Source organism: Colossoma macropomum, unplaced genomic scaffold (assembly GCF_904425465.1).
Source record: "Colossoma macropomum unplaced genomic scaffold, Colossoma_macropomum, whole genome shotgun sequence".
NCBI classification, from domain to species: Eukaryota; Metazoa; Chordata; class Actinopteri; order Characiformes; family Serrasalmidae; genus Colossoma; species Colossoma macropomum.
The window spans coordinates 32,199,996-32,221,530 of NW_023494800.1; the positions used below are offsets into that span (position 1 = coordinate 32,199,996).

Here is a 21,535-nt window from a genome sequence, read left to right on the forward strand (position 1 = left end):
TAAAGGGTGAATTAGCAGTTCTACATTAACTCCAGAGTTTAAGACCATTTATTGTTAAACTGTGTTGAACGATCAGCAGAGCTTTATTTTACTGTAAAGGAGGATTATTTTATTTTTACCTACAAATCTGATTCTGCTGTGGAGCCACAACAGGCCAGTAAAAGAGCCCCATGCAGCTCTGGAGCAGCATTTATTGTCAGCATTTCTCAGTTCCAACTTCTGTGCACAACTGAGTATTGGTTTTGTATGTATCTGTATGTATTTGTTTATGTTTTACCTTCAAACGGGTAGAGAGCTTTGCAGGTTCCGATGGTGGGCAGCATTTCTTCTTCAAACTCGTCAAATTCCGGGTCGGTCTGAACTTTCGGCTGGAGCTCAGAGCTTTGCTCCTCGGTGTAGCTGCCATCCGGACTGCTCCATCACACACACGCGAGAACACATGTGCACGGACACAAACACATGCATACAGAGTAACTATAGCAACTGTTTAACTGCAGGCTGCATGTCAATCAGAGAGCCTCATATACACGTCTTTATATGTGTGTACGGTACCTTTCTCGGTCCTGAGCGCAGCTGTTGTTGGTGGGCGGCGTGCTATTCTGTGTCTCATAAACGGCACTCTGTCTGTGAGAAGATTCACTTCTCGTCGGCATTCTGCCCTCCACCTCCGCTAACCAGCCCTGCAGCACATACACAAACGCATATACACACAAATACACTCAGAATACGTGCATTTCTGTTGTTTGCAAATATACACAAGGAATGCATATGTGAATAATTATGATATCTGACGATCAGCAATCTGTAATATGGTCAACCGTGGGCAAGAGAAACCAGAAGAGATCTAATTGTGCAGTGAGTACCCTAATAGTGACTTTAGTTTTTGAATACTAGCACCTTGAACGCTTAACTGGAGTACCTGTGCACATCCATAGTGCACACTAGCATTCAAAAGCTTTGAATCAACATTTTTATTAATATTAAACCAATTTGTTTGCAGATAAATTTATGAAATGATTCTAATGTGACGGTATGTGGACGGTATGTGAAAGGCTGAAAAAAACAGAAAGCAGTTATTAGTAAATTCTGTTTGACCTGTATTAAATTAAAACCAGTACAAAAACACATCATTGCATATTTTACCTTATGAACTTCATTGATTTTTGCTAAATTCTAAATTTGATGCCTGCAGGACGTTCCAAAAAAGTTGGCACAGGAGGATGTTTCACCTTTTCTTTTAACAGCACTTAATAAATGGGCACTGAAGGCACAAACTGATCCAGTTTTGAAAGCATTTTTTTTTTGCCAGTCTTTTGTTATACAAGCCTTCAGCTCAGTGTTAATAGTGCCTTCACAAATGTGCTTGTTACCCACTTATACCCTCCATACCATGATAGACCCTGGATTTTGAGCTTTACACTGGTAACAGTCTGGACGGTCTCTTTCTTCTTTGGCTAAGAGAACACAACGTCTGTTATTTCCATGAACAATCAGATGAGTTTGAGCCCAGAGAAGTCGGCGGTGTTTCTGTATGTTGTTGATTTTTCCACTGTGCATAGTACAGTCTTAACTTGCATTTGGGGATGCGGCAAACAGTGTTTATTGACAACAGTTTTTCAAAGTATTCCCAAGCCCATGTGGTGATATCCATCACAGAAGAATGCCGGATTTTACTGCAGTGCTGTCTGAGGGGTCAAAGGTCACAAGCATCGCTGACAAATTATTTTTAAACTGTTCGATATTTCACTGATGCATTTTTTGGCAATGTGGTGAGCCTCGATCCATCCACACTTAGAAAGGACCTTTCCTGGATGCTCCTGTTATATCCAAGCATTATCACCTGTCTAAGTTATGCTTTGGACATTTCACAATGTCCAAAACTTAGTCTTAAAATCCCAACTTTTTTGGAATGTTTTGCAGGCATACATTTTAGAAGAAGCATATATTTATAAAAACAATGTCGCTGAAGAGATAAAATACTACATATATTGTCTTTGTAATATTTTTGTTCAAATACAGGTCAAAGTAGATTTATAAATCACTGCTTTCTGTTTTTATTTGCATTTTACCTACTGTTACAACTTGAAATTGGGTCTGTACTTAGCATTTTATTTTTACTCACAGAAATCCTGAAATATTGAATGTCTAGAATGACCTTTTCGAAACTACAAATAGTTTGTAATATTTAAATTCACACTGTATAAGCTATTTAAACAAAAATACAGAAGAGAGTGAGATATTGGCGCTGGTATGCCGCTTTAGGAGGCACGAGGCTGAAGGCCGAGAAGATCAGCGCAAAAGGGCCAATATCTCGTAGTATAGCACAACCTCCTGTGCATTACTGCCGTTACTGACATTCAGTGAAGGGGCTTGATGCGCAACCTACATTACAAAATGTTCTTCTGCACGTCACATGCAATTACACATTTCCACCAGAGAGGTCTCCAAATCCCCAAAACTTACATAGCGCAGTTTTAAAGGGATTCGGTCAGAGAGGCCTCTCACCCAGTCACACGGCGAGTTGAGGACTTACTGTGGTATAATACTGTATATAAAATAAACTGTACATAAATATGGCAAGTTATTTCATGTTATGCACTGATGTGTGTGTGTGAGCATGCACACCTCAAATTTCTGCAGCTCGGCCTGTAGTTTGTCGATGTGTTGGCCGATCTCTGCAAGGCGGGGGTCTACACTGCTAGGGTCTCCCATCTGGGGGTTCTTCACATACACGTCCTTCATTTTTGTCAACGCGTCCCTGAGACACACACACACATTTACGATTATGTCTGTCCACCAACAATCAAATTATACACATTTAATGGCCTCCACAAAACGAGTACGTTTGTAAATCACTGAGCCTGTTTACACCTGTTAACATGTGCTTCCTTTCCAGATAAACTTTGGCCAGATTCCGTTTATGCTTAAAAACGTAAATGACTAAAATGTGTACCCAGTGTAACTAGAGGTGATCCAACTGTACGTTTCCCAAGTAAAAAGCACGTAAACACACACAACAGCCCCGTTTTACTTTCGTTTACTCTTTTCCCCGATGTTATAAGAGTGGACGAGCTTGGCCTGGACACCTTCATCATCAGAGCGCATGAAGATTCTTGGTTTGGGGGAACTTCAGCCTCATGTATCCTCCATCTTTCATTTCATTGTTTATTCTCTCACCTGTTAGAGCTCAGCAGATGCACTTCTGCTCACATAACTGTATATGGACAATAAGAACACATTCTGTTTACACGAGTTAAATGCGGTTAAGATCCATCTCTGACTGCCTCCAAATGTGGTTTGAGTGATCTGACCATAATCCGCTCACAGTGCATGCTGGGGGTGTTTACACCTGGCTTTTCATGAGGTCAAGTGAAGTCTGACTGTGATCTGATCACAGAAAAGGCCTGTTTATGCAATGTGTAAACAGGCACTCAAGCAAGTTTGATTACAGATGAAAAAGTATTGAATGTCAAATTTATTTCTGAACACATTCTTTATATCTAGAACAAAACCTTGTATCTCCATTTTTGACGTTTTTCGGTTTTTCACATAATTTGAAAACGTCTGTTGTCTTTTACATTGTATGTAAATTTCATGATGAATAGACCAAAAGAAACGGACAAAAATGCACTGAAAAATGTCTGGTTCCATTGACTTACATTAGAAGTAAAGTAGGTTTTTTCCTTCTCCTGTAAAGTTACCACTTTGGAGATATGAGGTTTAGGGATATGTTGTTGCCCAGCAGATGTGAAATATCCATCACCAGTACCGATTTTAAGAAGCCAAAAATGTGATAACATTGGCTGATGTAATTTTGCATGGTCAAAATTTACACAGACTCCTATAGTTTTCCTGACCGATATGATTATCAGTTGTCAGCCGTGGCCTTTCAGATATGACCGTCGGTTCTGCGTATGTATCTGTATGTATACTGTCCGTGTGTGGGCGTGTACCTCTGGTCCATCTCTTTCTGTATGTCTTTGTTGATGTCGTCGATCTTCGCCTGCAGTTTCTTCCTCCGCTGCTCTGGAGGCAGGTGACTGAAGTCCTCCGGATTCGCACCCTGAGAGAGCGAGAGGAAATAGGGGCGAAAGGGGGGGCATTGAGGGGTCATTATACGTGCCTGTGATGAGGATGTTGAAGATGCGGACAGTGATGCTACACAGTAAATAACATGACTGCATTTCTGTCTGTTCTCAGGTGCAGTATCGTCCTGTGCCTTCTCCTTCCTCTGCTTAACTGGCCATTTCGATTCAAGTTGCCAATCAAAAAGATTACCTGATCAGAGGTCAGAAGTTTGCAGCTAAGCAATGACCTTAAAGCCTTTACACACCGATTTTGTTTGTGCCATTCAATGGGACGACAGTAAATGAATTCGAGCACTGTGTATTACTGATGACGTCTTGCACACCAAATGCGATATTTTGATTTTTGTGAACATGAATGCAACCAAGGCGACAACCAAGATGATAAACAGGGTGTGTACCGGCAAAAAGAACTTCTTCACCAACATCAGAGGGATCAGAATCAGCTAAAACGGGGCTCAAACTGAACTACAAACATCAAGTTATATGTGGAAGCACGTACAAGCTAGCTAAATTACCCATTCCACCTTAAACAGTCCAGCAGTACCAACACCTGACCTGCCAGAATGTAACAGCTGCTCCATTTAAGGTGGAATAGGAAAATTCTAATGAGAAGCTGGAGAATATCTGACTTCAGCTTCATATCACTGAAGTCGCCTACAGAGCAGCGCTAGTAGCTGTTAATGAAGTGATGCTCTTTTTATTTGAGGGTCCCATTTCAGAGGGAAGATTTCAACCACTACCCTCTGTAACTCAGTTCCAAGAGACAAGGACACTCTCGAAAACAAGGGGTAGGGGTAAAAATAAGTAATGGGATTGGGCCACAGTGTGCAACAAATAAGTGTAGATAACAGCGCAAACTATGCTAGCATTAGCCTGCTTAGCTGAGTGTCTGAGTCAGGGATGTTTCAGTCACATTTCAGACGCTCCATCACCTTTCTACTCCACTTTTTGGTGAGGCAGTGGACATAAAGGAATGGCCAGACCTTTGGGGTTAGCCTTAGCCTAACATGGACATCAGCATGAAAAGGCTGAGGAGCTGGGTAGACTTGGTCAGCTACATTAGGCCACGCTGCAGTCTCGGGGCCTTGTGCGCAAAACAAGTCGTGATGTTGGCTTCCCAAGCAAATTCCCTGTTCCACCTTAAATAGTGCAGTGGGTACATTCAGGCAGCTGTGTATGTGCCAGAATATAAGTGCTGCATTTAAGGTTGAATGGATAATTAGAACAAAAAAGCCAATGAAGCCATTTAGCCATGAAGCCATTTAGCACCGTTTTAGACAATTAGTATTGTGTGTGTATACATATATATATATATATATATATATATATATATATATATATATATTTTCAGTTTTGAACAATATTGACTATGATATATAGTGACTGTTCAGAATCCCAGCCAATGGACCTCTGTGTTTTCAGTCTGCATTACCGTAATGACGCTGTTGCTGAGTCACCCTCTGCACTTTTAATCAGCATGAGCTGGGAAATCAGCTCGGCCACTAGGTGGCAGCAGTTATCTTCTAGTGACTAACAGGATTTGTAGGTAACATGAAAGTCCCTTCATATATGATATCCCAACACTTTAAAGGGGAGTTCTTTATTAAATAACCACCCCTCAACTTCTACAGTTGGCCATTTGACATTATCCATCTAAAATATGAGCTGAAATGCTAAAATGGAACTGTCGTCCAACATATTTCATCTCAGCAGCTGTCAAATATTTGGCACATCAGTAGTTTTGCTTTTTTTAAAAAATTTCCTTTGATTAAATAGTATTAATATATGAATTGAGGAAAAAAGCTTGTATATTAACCTTATCACATGTTCTTAATAATCCTAATCATGCAATAATCCACCATGCAATACTGCAGCAATCACTAACCAGACTGACTGAGCATGCTGTGCGCTCACACTCACAATGCGAAAACCATTTCAGCGCTAATGCTGCCATGCAAACACACAGAGCTACCACTGCTCACAAAACATAACACAGCACAGACGCGTTCTACACCTGCATCTGATTAACATGCATTTCATCTAATGTAATGTTTACATTTACAGTACAGCACTGTGCACGAGTCAGAGACCACCCTTCCTCACTTATAATGCTCAGCCAAAACAGCCATTAAGTGCAAGTTATCCATTTTCCAGGAGATATTTCTGATTAGATACAAGATAAAAGCAGAACAAATTAGTCAGTATTTAATGCGTCCACTCTTCACCTTCATTCCAGCTTCCGTTCTTTTCAGGAGACTCACTTTCAGTTTCTCAAAGAATCTGCAGACGCGCCTCCAAAGTTCAGTCTCAGAAGCTGGTTGATCATTTTCTGAAGTAATCAAACACATTCAGTGGTGTTGAGGTCTGGACTCTGGGGTGGTCAGTCCATCGTTCAGCTTCTTTGTTTGATGTGTCCGTCTCCTTTTCTCAGTGAGGTTCTGCTTGACAGCTACACATCCTTTCAGACCCACAGCGCTGAGTCGTCTTCTCACAGTGGAAGGATGGACAGAAACACCTGTGGATGTTTTCAGATCTGAAGCAGCTTGATTTTCTCCTCTCTCTCAAAGATGAAAGCTTTAAGTGCTGTTTATCTGATGGGGGCAGTTTTGGGGTCTACCAGGTCTTCCAGGTGGTTGTTAGGAGCCATCTTCAGTTTTAAAGTCCAGTTTTAGAAACGCATGTTTGTCATTTTGACTTTGTCCTTACTTACGCAAGTGGATTTTCTTACAGCTAATCTAGTCAGAAACATCTCCTGAAAAATGAATAAATCAATGGCTGTTCTGACTGGACATTAAATAAATGATCTCTGAATTTTGCACAGTAGCGAAGATCTGAATCTAATTAAATATAATTGTATTTTTTTTTTACATGATTAATTTAACATGATTGCAATATTTAATTAAGCATGTAAAGCATTTCAAATATTTGATCAGGGCTTGCATTCATAAATATTGTAATAATTTCCCAATAACGTAATAAGGCCCAGAAATGTAATAATATTTTACACTTAACTTGGTCAAACATATATAAAATATATATGGATGATGTATGATGTAATATTTTGTCTGATAATGTAACGTGTGTTCATTCATAGTCCATATTCTACATTTCGCATAATGCACGAAAGCACTGTAGGAGCCTTTGACAAATGCTATTAAAAGCATTACATCATCCATTATGAAAAAAAATGATTATTATTACATTATAACGTTATTACGTTGTCACATTAAGTGAAAAATCTTGCATTTCTGGGCAACACATTATTGGAAATCTATTACAATATTGAGTTCTATAAGGTTTCTCAGAACAGGAGTGCTGATCTAGGATCAGAATCCTCTCTCATTAATAAAGACCTTAATGACAGGATCATCACTCCTGCATGGAGAAGCTTTACGGATCCCTTGGCACTGACTGACCAGTCAGTCTTATCAATGTTCACTGCATTCATTTCACTGATCTAACTAGTAATGGTACAGCTTAATAGGAAATTCCAGCTATTTTTAAAACTTTCTGCATAATTAAATGGTTGAAATGTTTTTCAGAGTGGTTTGCTGTGAAATTCTGCGTCAGAGTTGTTCACAGTGGTGGTGATAGGAACCAGACGTCCACCTCTAAAAGCTCCCTCACAGAAAGTTACTACATGAAATGGTTATGAATTCACTGCCTGATGACTGAGACACTGTTTTCTGATAGTTTTGGCCTAAAACCAAATATCAGTCATGGTGGAGGGATACATTCAGAGTGTCATGAGGCAAAATAGTCCCTTATTTTATCAGATTTATCACTATTTTTAATTTAAAGCTCAGAAGACTTGTGTAGGTTCACTGGTGGTTTTGGATAGTAAATAAAACCTCTATGTTTGTTTTGTAGTCATGGCAACGCCTGGTTCCTATCACCACCACTGTAAAGAAATCTGAACCATTTCACGCCAAACCACTTTGAATCACTCTGCTTACGACTCAATCAATGACTTATGGGGGGATTTTGAAAAATTGGTGGAATTCCCCTTGCATGAAACGTGAATATCACATAAAACTTGACTATCTATATTTTGAAAGGCAGGTGAACTACGTTCTAAAGCACTCCTACAGGTCTAATTAATGCCTGAAGAATGACTGAAGGATAGAATTACAGCCAATTAACAGTTTTTAATAGGTTCACATTAAAAGAAAAGAAACAGATGATGTTACTGTTGTCATTAATGAAACAGACAAACAGAGAAAGAGACAAGAGGACAGTGACGGGGTTCAGATCACCTCGATAAGGTTCCGCACGTGGGCATTGAGCGAGATCTACACAGAGGGGTGGTCGCCACGGAAACGAGACAGACAAAACAAAATAAAACAACAAAGAAACAAACAAGCAAACAAGCAAACATAAGACAACACCATATTTCTGTACTTAAAAATGTGGCAGGACAGCAAAAAACAACAGCAACAACAAACCAAAGTGCGCAGATTTTAAAATGTAAACGAACAAAAAGGCACAAAGGAAATTCAAATGAAATAAAAACACAACATCCAGTATTGTTAGGAAAACGTGTGTTACTACGAAGGGCGACGAGCATGCTACGGTCATGCCGCTACGGGTCATGCTATGACAGACACATGCTTACCAGCTTGAGAGAGAGCTTCTCGGAGGGGAGAGAGAGTGATGGAGGGAGGGAAGGGGAGGAGAGGAGAGAAGAGAAAAAACGGCATCAGAGGAGCAACAGCACAGGACTGTTCACCATGAAACAGACATCACTCACACATGAGCGTGACTGCGCTGGGTCACCGAGTCACCGCTGAAGCTCACTACACGACAAGCGGCCGGCCCCGGAGTCGCCCCTCGGACTGTGTGTACGATTCTGCTGAACAGGAGTGTCCGGGTGTCTGAGCAGGACATCAAAACCGTCCATCGCTGTATGGAAGGACTTTCTGTTTTAGCGGCAGTCTGTGAAATTTAACTTAATATCTCAAATGAAAGACTTTTCATGTCAAAATGATGAATACGGATTTCGACATAGTGACTTTTTTCCTCCAAACTTTTTACTTGCTATTTCAAAATAACAACTTATTATGTCAAAATGATAAATTAGTATATCGACGCAATAAATTTCCTCAAAATTTTGACTTAGCATCTCAAAATAAAGACTTAGTTTTGGCTTGTATCAAATTAATAATGACCTATTTTCTCAGAATTATTCAATTACTATGTTGAAATAATGCCTCATTTCCTCAAAATAATGACTTACTGTGTCAAAATAATGACTTAACATCTCAAAATGAATATTTTTTATAGCAAAATAATAACTAAGGATCTTAACGGAATGACTTTTTTCTCAAAATTTTGACTCGTCAAAATAATAATCATTATAATAAAAGTGACTTAATATTTCAAAATAATGACTTACTATATCAAAACAAGTTAGTAAATTAACACAGTGACTGATTATCTCAAAATTTTGACTTAGCATCTTGAATTAAGGACTTATTTTCTCAGATTTGACTTGTATCGAAACAATGACCTATTTTAAACATTATTCAATTACTGTCAAAATATTGTCATTTTCTCAACATAATGACTCACTGTGTCAAAACAATGACTTAACATCTCAAATACTTTTTATATCAAAATAACAACTAACGATCTCAAAGGAATGACTTTTTTCCCCAAAATTTTGACTCAAAATAACTTCTTATTTTAAAATAATGACTGTTGTTGAAATAATGATAATAAAACAATTTCAAAACTGTTTTCTTCTTATTCCCGATCTATATTTACAATGACTTATTTACTCAAAATAAAGACTTACTGTGCCAAAAAATGACTTTGCATATTGACAATGACTCTTGACAATGATTTTCTCAATATTTTGACTTAGTATTATGAAAAATTTTCTCAAGATTTTGACTTACATTGAAATAATGGCCTATTTTCTCAAAATATGAATTTACTATGTCAAAATAAAGACTTATTTTCTTGAAGTAATGACTTGCTGTATCACAACTATGACTTAGCAACTCGATTACTTTTTATGTGATGTTTTCTCTAATTTTTGACTCATGTTAAAATGACTTACTATTTCAAATTAGTGACTTATGTTAAAATAGTCACTTCATATATTGATATACTGACTTTTTCTATCCCAAATCAAATACTTACATTCTTGAACCTTTTTTTTTCAACAAGGTATGTTGAAATTTTGTCTTACTAACTCAAACTCTTGAGAAAATTGTCATTTTCAAGTCAACATTTTGTGAAAAGAAGTATTTATTGTAAAATATTTGTCAACCTTTTGAGAAAATAAGAATATTTTGAGAAAGTAAGTCATTATTTTAAGTGAAAATATTGACATATTGCTGCCATGAACAGAGAAGGGGAGGGAAGAAACTAATTTTTCTCCTCTACCCGGCAGGAAGGGGCATCCATATCGCTGTCATTAAAATCTCAGAGCTCCGTTTATGAAAGCAGAGACTTTTAGCGCGAACGTCTTTTTAATTCTTTCCACTGACCGCAGCGATAAACAGCTTCAGACCCTCCAGATCTGACGTAGTAACTCGTATGAATCATCTGCGTAGGAAAGCGCACTGAATATGGTTTAACGCGCAGCTCTGGCAAACAGACGGGAGCGAATGACACATCTGTAAACGCGCCCGGTCCAGCATCTGGGCCAGAGGACTCGCGCCAGGCCAGCTCGCTTGCTGGCAGGCTGACCGAATTCCTGGCAGATGTTCTAGAATGCATCAGTGCTCTGGAATCTGTTTATGTTCTAGAATTTCTCAAAGTTCCAGAATTCCAAAGCCGGCCAGCCTCTGTGATCCACACAGCTGGCCAGCGACGAGCGCATGTCTGTGTTAGTGAGTGAAAGCCGCTGACCGCTGTGTGGACCTGAGCAGATGACGGGCGGCTCATCGTCTAGAGCAGATGAACCTACAGTCTTAAAAAGAGATGGCTCTTCAAGGGTTCTTTAGTAAAGGGAAAGGTTCTATTTTGAACCAAGGGTTCTGTATAGAACCATTTCATGCTTAAATGGTTCTTTGCATGGTGAAATGGTTCTTCAGAATGATGGAGGATGTGTTGTTTATGGTTCTATATAGCACCAAAAAGGGTTCTTTTATTGTTATGATGTCAAGCTTGTAACAACAGAGGAACGCTTTGTGGTGCTACACAGAACCATTTTCAAAAAGGTTCTATAAGAATGGTTCTTTGCATGGTGAAATGGTTGTTCAGATTGATGTGTTGTTTATGGTTCTATATAGCACCAAAAGGGTTCTTCTATTGTTATGATGTCAAGCTTGTGAAAACAGAAGAACCCTTGAAGAGCCATATTTTTCAAGAGTGTAACGTCCAAATTCAGGTGATGACGTATTGTATTTTAAAGGAAAACATGTTCAGCGGTGAAGGACGACTCGCAGCGCCGGACACTTCACTCGTCTTTTTGCAGTGAACCTCAGCAGCAGCTTCAAAGACGGACCCAAAAAACGTTATTTATGATGTTACAGGATCACAAACAGGTGGGGTCTAAAGCAGCGCTTGATCAACAGCCAAGACAGAGTGAAAAGAGGACGAGAGAGAGAGAGAGAGAGAGAGAGCAGCAGTAATGGTGACAGACTGAATGATTGTGTGGCAGAGAGAATCCTGGGTAATGTCTCATTTCGAGCTGCACCAAAACTTCTGCTGGTATCAAATTCAACACTTTTAGATGGATTTTGTTGTTTTTTTATTGAGACGGCAAAGTTTCTCAGAAATGTATGTAGATATTTGAAAATAAGTAAATGAATAATAAACAACAAAGGCCAAAAAACAAAAAAACAGAAACATTAATACTACATTCGACAGTTTGTTTATATCCCTGCTGATCTGAGACCTTTTTCAGCTGTAAAATATTCTGAAATGAATTAACAAGAAATTAATTAACAAAGTTCTAAAGGGAGCAGCACAGGTGAAGCCTTGACAAAAATATAATAATAAAAAAAATCCATTTAAAAATTAAAACAAAAAACGTGAAAAAAGAAATTCTATACTGACATTAAAATTCTGATAAAGTCAATTAAGGGGGTTTAAGTGTTTCTAATAAAGTGGCCAGTGAGTGGAAGTACAAGGTAGGCGTTTCTAATAAAGTGGCCAGTGAGTGGAAGTTCAAGGTAGATGTTTCCAATGAAGTGGCCAGTGAGTGGAAGTACCAGGTTGGCGTTTCTAATAAAGTGGCCACTGAGTGTCAGGACGAGGCAGGTGTTTCTAATAAAGTGGCCACTGAGTGGATACACAAGGTAGATGTGTCCAATAAAGTGGCCAGTAAGCGGAAGTACAGGGTGGGTGTTTCTAATAAAGTGGCCAGTGAGTGGAAGTACAGGGTGGGTGTTTCTAATAAAGTGGCCAGTGAGTGGAAGTACAGGGTGGGTGTTTCTAATAAAGTGGCCAGTGAGTGGAAGCACAGGGTGGGTGTTTCTAATAAAGTGGCCTGTGAGCAGAAACATGCTCTAATAAAGTATATGGTGAGTGCATAACGTTGTACACACATAACACACATACAGAAATATGCATGTGTCAAAGCTACAGGATGGAACTCAGATACACATTTATGCTCGTCATGCTGCCGAGGAACAGGGGTGAATTCTGGGTAATATTCACACATGAGAAAGGTGCTAAAAGTAATAGAAAGGACAAAGTTCACGGAGCGCTTGTCTTACAGGGTCACTATGAGGTCGCACCCGTGACACTTTGTGAATTAACCCCTCCGGCGCAAGCTGATTCGCAGCCAGAAAGCTCTAGGGAGGAGCTTATGGGGTCTGGGGGAGTGACAAGGGGTGGGGCCATAAAGCAGAAATAGCCAATGAGTGTCACTTATGATGATGCCACTTTGTTTGATCACACAGTAGGACTTGAACTGAAGCTTAGCGCAGTCAGACGCTAACCTCATTTATGAAGCGGAAATCAAAACGGTGAAGTGATTAAACAAATGTCTCAATATAGGTTTAATCTGGTAGTGTCTGTGCAACTCTGGGAGCCTGTGTTGATCAAATCATGTGATAAATGATAAAATGAGGTTAGTTCTGTACGTCATTCCTGTGACTACAAACTCAATTGCAATTCTAACATACTCTCACTCACTCACTCACTCACTCTCTTATTCTTAGCAAGACCAGCGTAATTCAACAAAGGTTTACGAGTCTTGCTCTAACACAAACACTCACAGCCACATACGCTACCGTTCAAAAGTTTGGAATCACTGGTCATATAAATAATTTCTATTCAATAATACCTTAGCATAGATTCAAATGTTGATGAACTAGTCAGAGTTGTTCACAGTGGTGGTGATAGGAACCAAACGTCCACCTCTAAAATCCCTCACAGAAAGTTACTAGATCAAATTGGTATAAATGTGCTTCCTGATGTTTGAGACATGGTAGTTTTGAGAAGGTTTTGGCCTAAAACATACTTTTAAAACAAAAGTCGTTGACATGGCGACCCCTGTTTCCTATTACCACCACTGTAAAAAAATTTGGTCAGATTTGGTGGCGGACAGCCTTGATTGAATAGTGGTTAGTGCTTCGTTCAGGCCGCAGCAACCCCGGTTCAAATCTGGGTCATGGCAGCCTTATAATTTGTAGTGGGTAACAACTCTGCCTGCTATGCTGTAGACTGGGGTTCAATCCCCTGCCTGGGCAAGCACCCTACACCAGGGGTTGGCAACATGTGGCTCCGGAGCCGCATGTGTCCCTTTTACCGTCCAGTTGCAGCTCCACAGCAGAATTAGATTTGTAGGTAAAAATAAAATAATCCTCCTTTACAGTAAAATAAAGCTCTGCTGATCGTTCAACACAGTTTAACAATAAATGGTCTTAAACTCTGGAGTTAATGTAGAACTGCTAATTCACCCTTTAACCCTGAAGATCGAGGCGCAGACCTTTTTTCAGCCTCGTAAAAAGTTGAATGTTGCGAGACATTTTACAAGAAACTGTTCTTTTGAGGAAAAAATTTCCTGCTGGAGATGCGAGAAAAGTGGCTATAGCTGAGCTAAAGCTTAAAGCAGAGCAAAATAAGTCTGCATTTTTGTTTATAAGTTTAATCTATTCTAGTACATCCGCGCATACCGAGACATATTTACGGCCAAGATGCCAAAATGGACATAAAATGTTGTGGCTTTCAAGGTGGTTAGATTTTTGTTGGAAGGACAAAATGGCTCTTCTTAACGTCTGGGTTGCGACCCCTGCTCTACACTATACCAATAAGAGTCCTTGGGCAAGACTCCTAACACCATATTTACCTGTAAAATGATCAAATTGTAAGTCGCTCTGGATAAGAGTGTCTGCCAAAAGCCATGTAAATGTCACCGCTTTCTAAATATGATGCATTCTGGATCCTGTTTTTATTGTAACTCCATTCTTCATGCTATAAAGCTTTCTCTTTGTTATTGAATCATCTCCAGCTCGGTTCATTTCTTCATTTTTACAACTTCCTACATTTTAAACTTATAGAATATTACCATCACATTATTAATTTCACACATATCTGCAGCAAAACTGACTTTACGCTGTTAAAAGCAGTGATTCTAAGCATTTGAACAGCAGCGTATGCTCTGACACGCGCACGCACTTACGACGTATTGCCTGGCCTCGAAAGCATAAGTAGGCCGGCCGAGAGTCCTCTTCATCAGCTCTTTATGATAGTGAAGGGACTGCGGAGACTGCAGCAAGGAACATAGCCTCATTAAACACACCCACACAGTCACACACACACAATAGAGCTCCACTATGTGGATACAATATCAGTACTGCTGTTACATTGATACATATTGAGACGTGTAATATGACAGATTCTTTGGAGGATCATTAATGTGACACTGATAAAAACTGGCCTTATTTTTACATGATCGCACAACCGGAACTGTGATTGGTCAGGAAGATCACAGTACCAGACACCTGGACGATGTTTAAAAATGATTAGCTCAATATTTTAATGTTATAACGCTGCAATTATTGATTATATCAGCATCATCCAGCTTCACAGTTCAGCTGCTTAGACCTAATTTCTATTTTTTTTTAGCTTAGATGTATTTTTCACTGATTTTTAATTAACATAAGGCATTAAATAATATAATACAGAGTAACAGAAGTGTTAAGTGAAAACTATTTCACGCTGTTACTGCAAAAACGTGTTTGTCAGCCTGCTGGACCTCTTGGGAACTTCCGTGCTAATACTGACCCCTGCTGGAGAAACTTCACACTGCTACACGTGAGTGAGCGAGTGAATACCAAAGTTGCGCCTCGCCTATTTAAAAAATGAAGTTTTCAGGTATAAATGTGTCTGTGGCAAACCACTTATTATATTTTCATAATTTTTTAACTCATTTGAACCATTGCGACAATTGAAGATGTACAGAAAACATGGAATTTTTCAGACTGTTTGCTTTACGTTTTGAAAAAAAAAACGTTTCTTCAAGAGTTCTTTAGTAAAAGGAATGGTTTTATTTCTATCTAGAACCATTTCATGCTTAAATGATTCTTTGCATGGTAAAATAGTTCATCAGATGGAGAATTTGTTACATATGGTTCTATATAGCACCACATAGTGTCCTTCTATTGTTACGATATCAAGCAAGTAACAATAGAAGAACCCCTTTTGGTGCTATATAGAACCACTTTCAAAAAGGTTCTATATAAAACCATATAAAACATTCTCCATCAATCTGAAGAACAATTTCACCATGCAAAGAACCTTTTAAGCATGAAATGGTTGTATGCAGAACTCATGGTTCTAAAAATAACCATTCCCATCACTAAAGAACCCTTAAAGAACCTATCAGAAACAGTGGAGAATCTGCTCTACTATAGCCTAACAGCATATCAACCCTTAGAAACCGAGCGTCTCACTGGTGATCCAGTCTGACAATTTGGCAACGGCCCCTTTAACTCATTTAGCTCTGCCGCCAGAGGAGTTTCAACACGCGTACGTCCACATTAACGACAGTGAAGCGTATCAGCGTGTAGAATCAGAGCTGTGAGCTACTGTGTTTCCTATCACTGTCTAAAAGATGCACAAGGCTGCCTTTATTGTTGGTTGATTTTTTCAGAATAAGTACAGCTCAGATCAATAAGCACTAATTATTCTTTAGTTTAATCAGAGTAATGATAAAGCGTGATTGACGTGTGATATTCATGTGTTTTCTTGCTCAAAAAGGTCTTTCATGACAAAAAAACAAAATTTTCAGCTTTGTTAAATCATAATCTTTACCTCTGTCAGCACTGAGAAAGCACACTGCTAATGGAGAAAAGCAGATTAGATGGCAGTCACATTTTTGCATATGAGTTTGAGTTAACGCCTCATAATAATCCACTGTTTTAACAGTAAACAGAAACGATATACGCAAAACTTTTTGATTATTATCAATCTTTTACACTGCTGTTGTTTGCTGTGCTCTGCAAATCAAGCGGTTTTAGGTGCTATTAACCCTGTAGTGGAGAAGTTCTTGGGTGTTGTATCACCTCTTGATGCTCCACCTGAACAAAGATTATAAATCACTGTCTAATGTCCCTTTAAGAAAGCAAGGAAGTTGCTGAGATTGTCACTGTTTATCTGCTGCGGCTCAAGTTGTTTGAACGGTGCAGTAGATGCGAAGGAACAAACACAATTTTTAATCAATTTTCAAACTTGTCCTTTTCCGCACCATTAAAATTACTTGTGAAGTCTTGTTCTGATACTTCATTGTAGGTATCGGTAATCTTTGTTACAATTGGTTGTTTTTCTCTTTCTGTAGCTGAAATTTCCTACAAGAAAATACTTCATTTTAGATTCTCAAGCACAATAATGAAGCCTCCATTGCATACACTCACATTCAAACCTCCTGTGCACATACACGCTCACACACTTACAGATATATACATATATATCACGTATATACCTACACACATACATACAGACACACCTATACTGTTTATCTTTAATAAGCGCATACAATCCCATGCATACTCACACCTTTATACCCTCACTGACTTTATTTGACAGGTTTCGAGATGAATGAAAAGAAAAATTATTATTGCCCAAAAGACACTATCATTATTTCTGTACTATTGGGACTGGATTATTCTTACATGGGAAGGTGGGGTAATTATCACCAACATTTCTCACTCATTTTAGTCCCATCCCAATCTGGAATGTCAGTCCTTTTTATGGACAGTGCACGCCCACGTCAGTAAAGATTCCTGTTGCTTTGATCTGTTATAAAATAGAAATAATCAGAGGTTATATTACTCCAAATTCCATTAGGCGCTCAAAGAAGCCTTTTCTTGCGTTCTCTGTGGCTCAAATCAAGCCAAAACGTTTCACTATTAAAACGTGAAATGACAGATGCCACAACTAAGCTCCGATAACACAACGTACGAGCAGTGCAACTCCTGCTAACGTCACACATTTAGCTGAACGTCTGAGGCGAGAAAAGAAACAGACCCTCCACCACTAGTCAGCTTCATCTAAAGGAACCTACATTGTTGTCGAGGCAGTGAACATAAAGGAGCGGACGGTCTTTTAGGGTTAAACTTGGCCTAACATGGACACCAGATCAATAAGGCTTGGCTGAGCAGCCACCTGACTCGGTTTCAAGGCCTTGTGCACGAAACAAGCCATGCACAAGCCCGCTGGTACTGATGCTGTGCCCGGCGGTCGTGGAGTAAGAGTATGGGACACATGTATGAAACACTTACGAAATTTGACGATGGCTTCTCGTAAGTATTTCCCGTTCCACCTTAAAAGGTGCAGCACTTTCATTAAAGCACCTGTACAAATTCCAATGTAGTTGGAGAATTCAGAAAAAGCTTCAGACGTGGCTAACATTTAGCACCGTTTTTGCCAGCAAGCAATACTGACTGGTTTATGTAGGTATGGCATGCGTCTGTCCCCTGACAATGGCCGTGAGAGCCGGCAGAAAGTTGGGGCACAACTCCAAGCAAGGACATCGGCCACCAGAGAAGGAATGACCGCCCCGCCTCCTGTGCCGCAGAGAGGCCGCTTCACTACTACTCGGCGGTGTTCGTGATTTGTGCACCGTCCCCACTCACTTGAGGTTCTCCTGTCCCCACCGTCCTCACTCGGAGTTCGGGCCCTGCCTTCCTGGCAGCTCTCGCAGCCGTCATCAGGGCCCGGGGGATGGGTGCATGGTAGATATTGTTCAGTTTTGTTTAACACAATAAATATATTTTAAGGTTTACTTTGGTTGTTAAAAATGGTTCTGATTAGAAAGTGAAATGACATGCCAGAATAATAAGCTACTGTTAATCTACAAAAATAGGTTTAGGTCTCCAAAATGGTTATATTTAAAAAATAAATTTGCCGAAACAGTCAGAAATTTTAATACCGTAATATACATTTTTGGCAAACTACTAATTTGATGCTTAATCTGAACGAAATAAAAGATAAAAATATTAGTGTGGTGTAAAAGTTGTAGTATAATGTTCTCTTTTATTTGGCCACAAAACTAGCACAGCTTAGCTTAGCCTGCCTTCTTCTCTGAAGCCACTTCGCTGTTGACATTTTTCCCAAAACTGGAAGCAAAACTTGATGTCCTGAAATTCTTCAGTCACACTGAGGCAGCTTTTTGTACAATCGTGATATCTGCCTGCAGCACTGAGCACGTTCAACCAGCTCAGCTCAACAGCTTTTTAAAGAACAATCTCATCTACGTTATGTACATTAAATGTAGCATTAATGTAGGATGTCGCATCATCGACATATTTTATAGGTCAGTTTTGTTCACGTGTGGGTTTTTTTCTTCAATCAATGAGTTTTTACCATCTTTGAGGACTGTTACCATGGTAACTTGAAAATTAAACTCAAAAAACTCAATTACTAGGCAATCGAAATTACAAATAAATTAAAAGTTTACATTACCCCACCTCCCTGCGCAAAACTAACCCTGTCCAAACAGCACTTTCGTGCGTATGTGTATATACACAAATCTACTTGATTGACTTAAAGCTCTTTCAGAACAACCGCCTCTAAGTTTTTATGACTCCTAAATGCTGCTTTGCTTCATTTTCCTCTACTGTACATATTCGTTGCTCGAAGTTGCTACTAAGCTTGCAAAATATCACACAACACAACATAAATAAAAACAAACAAACATTAAACACTATTCTTATACGCTATAGATAACGACAAAGAAACGCAAAGCTCTGATGAATGGGTGAAGAAGCACTTTAGCATGTAGGATGAAGGCTATGGTAATGCTAAAGAACCTCTCTCTCTCTCTCTCTCCTCTCTCTCTCTCCTCTCTCTCTCTCCTCTCTCTTCTCTCCTCTCTCTCATTCTCTCTCTCATTCTCTCTCTCCTCTCTCTCTCTCTCCCTCTCTCCCTTTCTCTCTCTCTCTCTCCCTCTTTCTCTCTCTCTCTTCTCTCTCTCCCTTTCTCTCTCTCTCTCTCCTTTCTCTCTCTCTCTCTCTCTCTCTCTCTCTCTCTCTCTCCCTCTTTCGTTTCGACATATTTCCCCTCTTCTATCTAATCTCAGCCCATTGTGGCCTGTTTTTCTCTGTCACACTTCCTTCCTTGTTCTGTTCTTCGTAACCGTATGACACTGATTCACACGTGTGTGTTTGTGTGTTTCTGCACGTGAGTCAACACCATTTCAGGAACTCAGTTTTTAGAACACGCTGCGTATCGAGGGGGCGCGGCAAACGGCACACTTCCTTCTTCTGACAAGCACTTCCTGTTCGATAACTCAGCACAAAAACAAAATCTCAGTTTCCCCTTTTTATCTGTTAAATTTCCTATTTCATTATCTTTGCCTGCCTCTGTCGCTGTGGGAGGCTGAAGCCTCGAGGACGGCGTAAACAAAGAGAAGGGTTTTCGTAAACAGAGGCAGATTAAGGGGAACCAGCTCACTTCTATAGACATTACACCAACATAGAACTGCAAACTGTTAGTGGGCACCAGAAATGACTCGCGACTCGACTCGGACTTCAGTCACTTGCTGACTGACTCGCAACTCCATTACGACTCGCCCTGAACTGACACTGGACTCAACGCAAGCTCACGCATAAGTTACTCGCAAATCGACTCAGAGTGTCAGACTTGGACTCGTGACTCGTGACTGGTCTCGAAGTCTCTGGCTAAACTGACCCCCAACTTGACTCAGACACGCCCTGAACTGACTCCTTACTTGACTTGGACACTGTTTGTGTGCACCAGAAATAAGGATTTGTGACTCGATTTAGACTTGCTGACTCGCCCTTAATTAAACTGCAACTCAATTACAACTTGCCCTGAACTAACACTCGACTCAGACTCACAACTGGACTTGGACCTATGCTAAACCGCCTCAGATTCTCGCTCAACTGACTTGTGACTGGACTCTGAATTGTGCTAAACCGACTCGTGACTGGACTCAGACTCGTGCTAAACTGACTTACGACTGGACTCAGATTCACACTAAGCTGACCCCTAGCTTGACTCAGACACGCCCTTAACTGACTCCTGACTTGACTTGGACATGCCCTTAAGTGACTCTAAACAGAGACCTGACTTGACCCCTAAGTGACTTACTACTCAACTCACTATTTCAGGTTGTTTTTCCTCTTCTCTTTACACCAATGCATTTTACAGTTTTGTGCAAAGGATCTATAGGAAGCTGTCAATGTCATTTTGTCTCTTGGAGCGCCCTCTAGTGTCTGACCAACCCAGGCGACATTATTGTCGGCGTCGGTTCTTTGCTTTGTATGTCTGTTCTGCATGTTTATAGCTTAGGGCCCAGGGATGGATTACCAGGGGCCTCTGACTGCCGGGCTCAAACACTTGGGACAATCCACTACAAATATAAACATAAAATGAACATGTAAACACTGTATATGTACAAATAATGACTAAATAAATTAAACAAATGAAGATTTTTTTTTATTCCCGGGTCCCCCAAATTTTATATGATCTTTTATTTAGAGATAATATTATCTTTCATATAGTATCAATATAATATTAATATTTATATCATCACCTCATTATAGTGCTGTTAGCATTCTATGTTTGTTTCTGTAATTGTATTAGAACTTGCTTTGGCTTGAAAGTAAAAGAGAAGAAATGTTTATGCTAATCTTTCCCAAAAATAATCAAATCTTACACAAACTTTTATCATATAGACACAGTGGGACGGGGTGTCCAGTCTTATCCGGTGTGGCTGCAGGTTTTCATTCCAAACACACCTGATTATATTTGTTTAGTCAGTTGGTCTCAGTCTTCAAACACCTGATCAGGTGTGCTCCACACCGGCCCTTTGCAGATATATGAACAGAATGTTGCATATAAAGACTGTTATAAGAGATGCACCAAAAGTTTGGCCACTAAAAACAGGGAAAAGGGTCAAAATTTCTAACCAAAAATAAAGATTGAACAGGCCTATGACACAGTGTAAAATGTAAGACTTTAATGGCTATGAAAATGAGAAAAAAGTGATTAAAACATATTTCACCAGCCGGCACAGA

At 39.6% G+C, this 21,535-nt stretch overlaps 1 protein-coding gene across 1 annotated transcript in view; it reads right to left on the minus strand.

Annotated features, from left to right (window-relative positions):
• Positions 1-21,535, minus strand: part of LOC118820459 (formin-binding protein 1) — a 110,522-nt gene that overhangs the window by 3,047 nt on the left and 85,940 nt on the right. Inside the window, 5 exon segments of the mRNA XM_036588816.1 lie at positions 278-411; positions 553-680; positions 2,626-2,758; positions 3,954-4,063; positions 8,704-8,718. Of these exon segments, the coding sequence (XP_036444709.1) occupies positions 278-411; positions 553-680; positions 2,626-2,758; positions 3,954-4,063; positions 8,704-8,718 (520 nt within the window).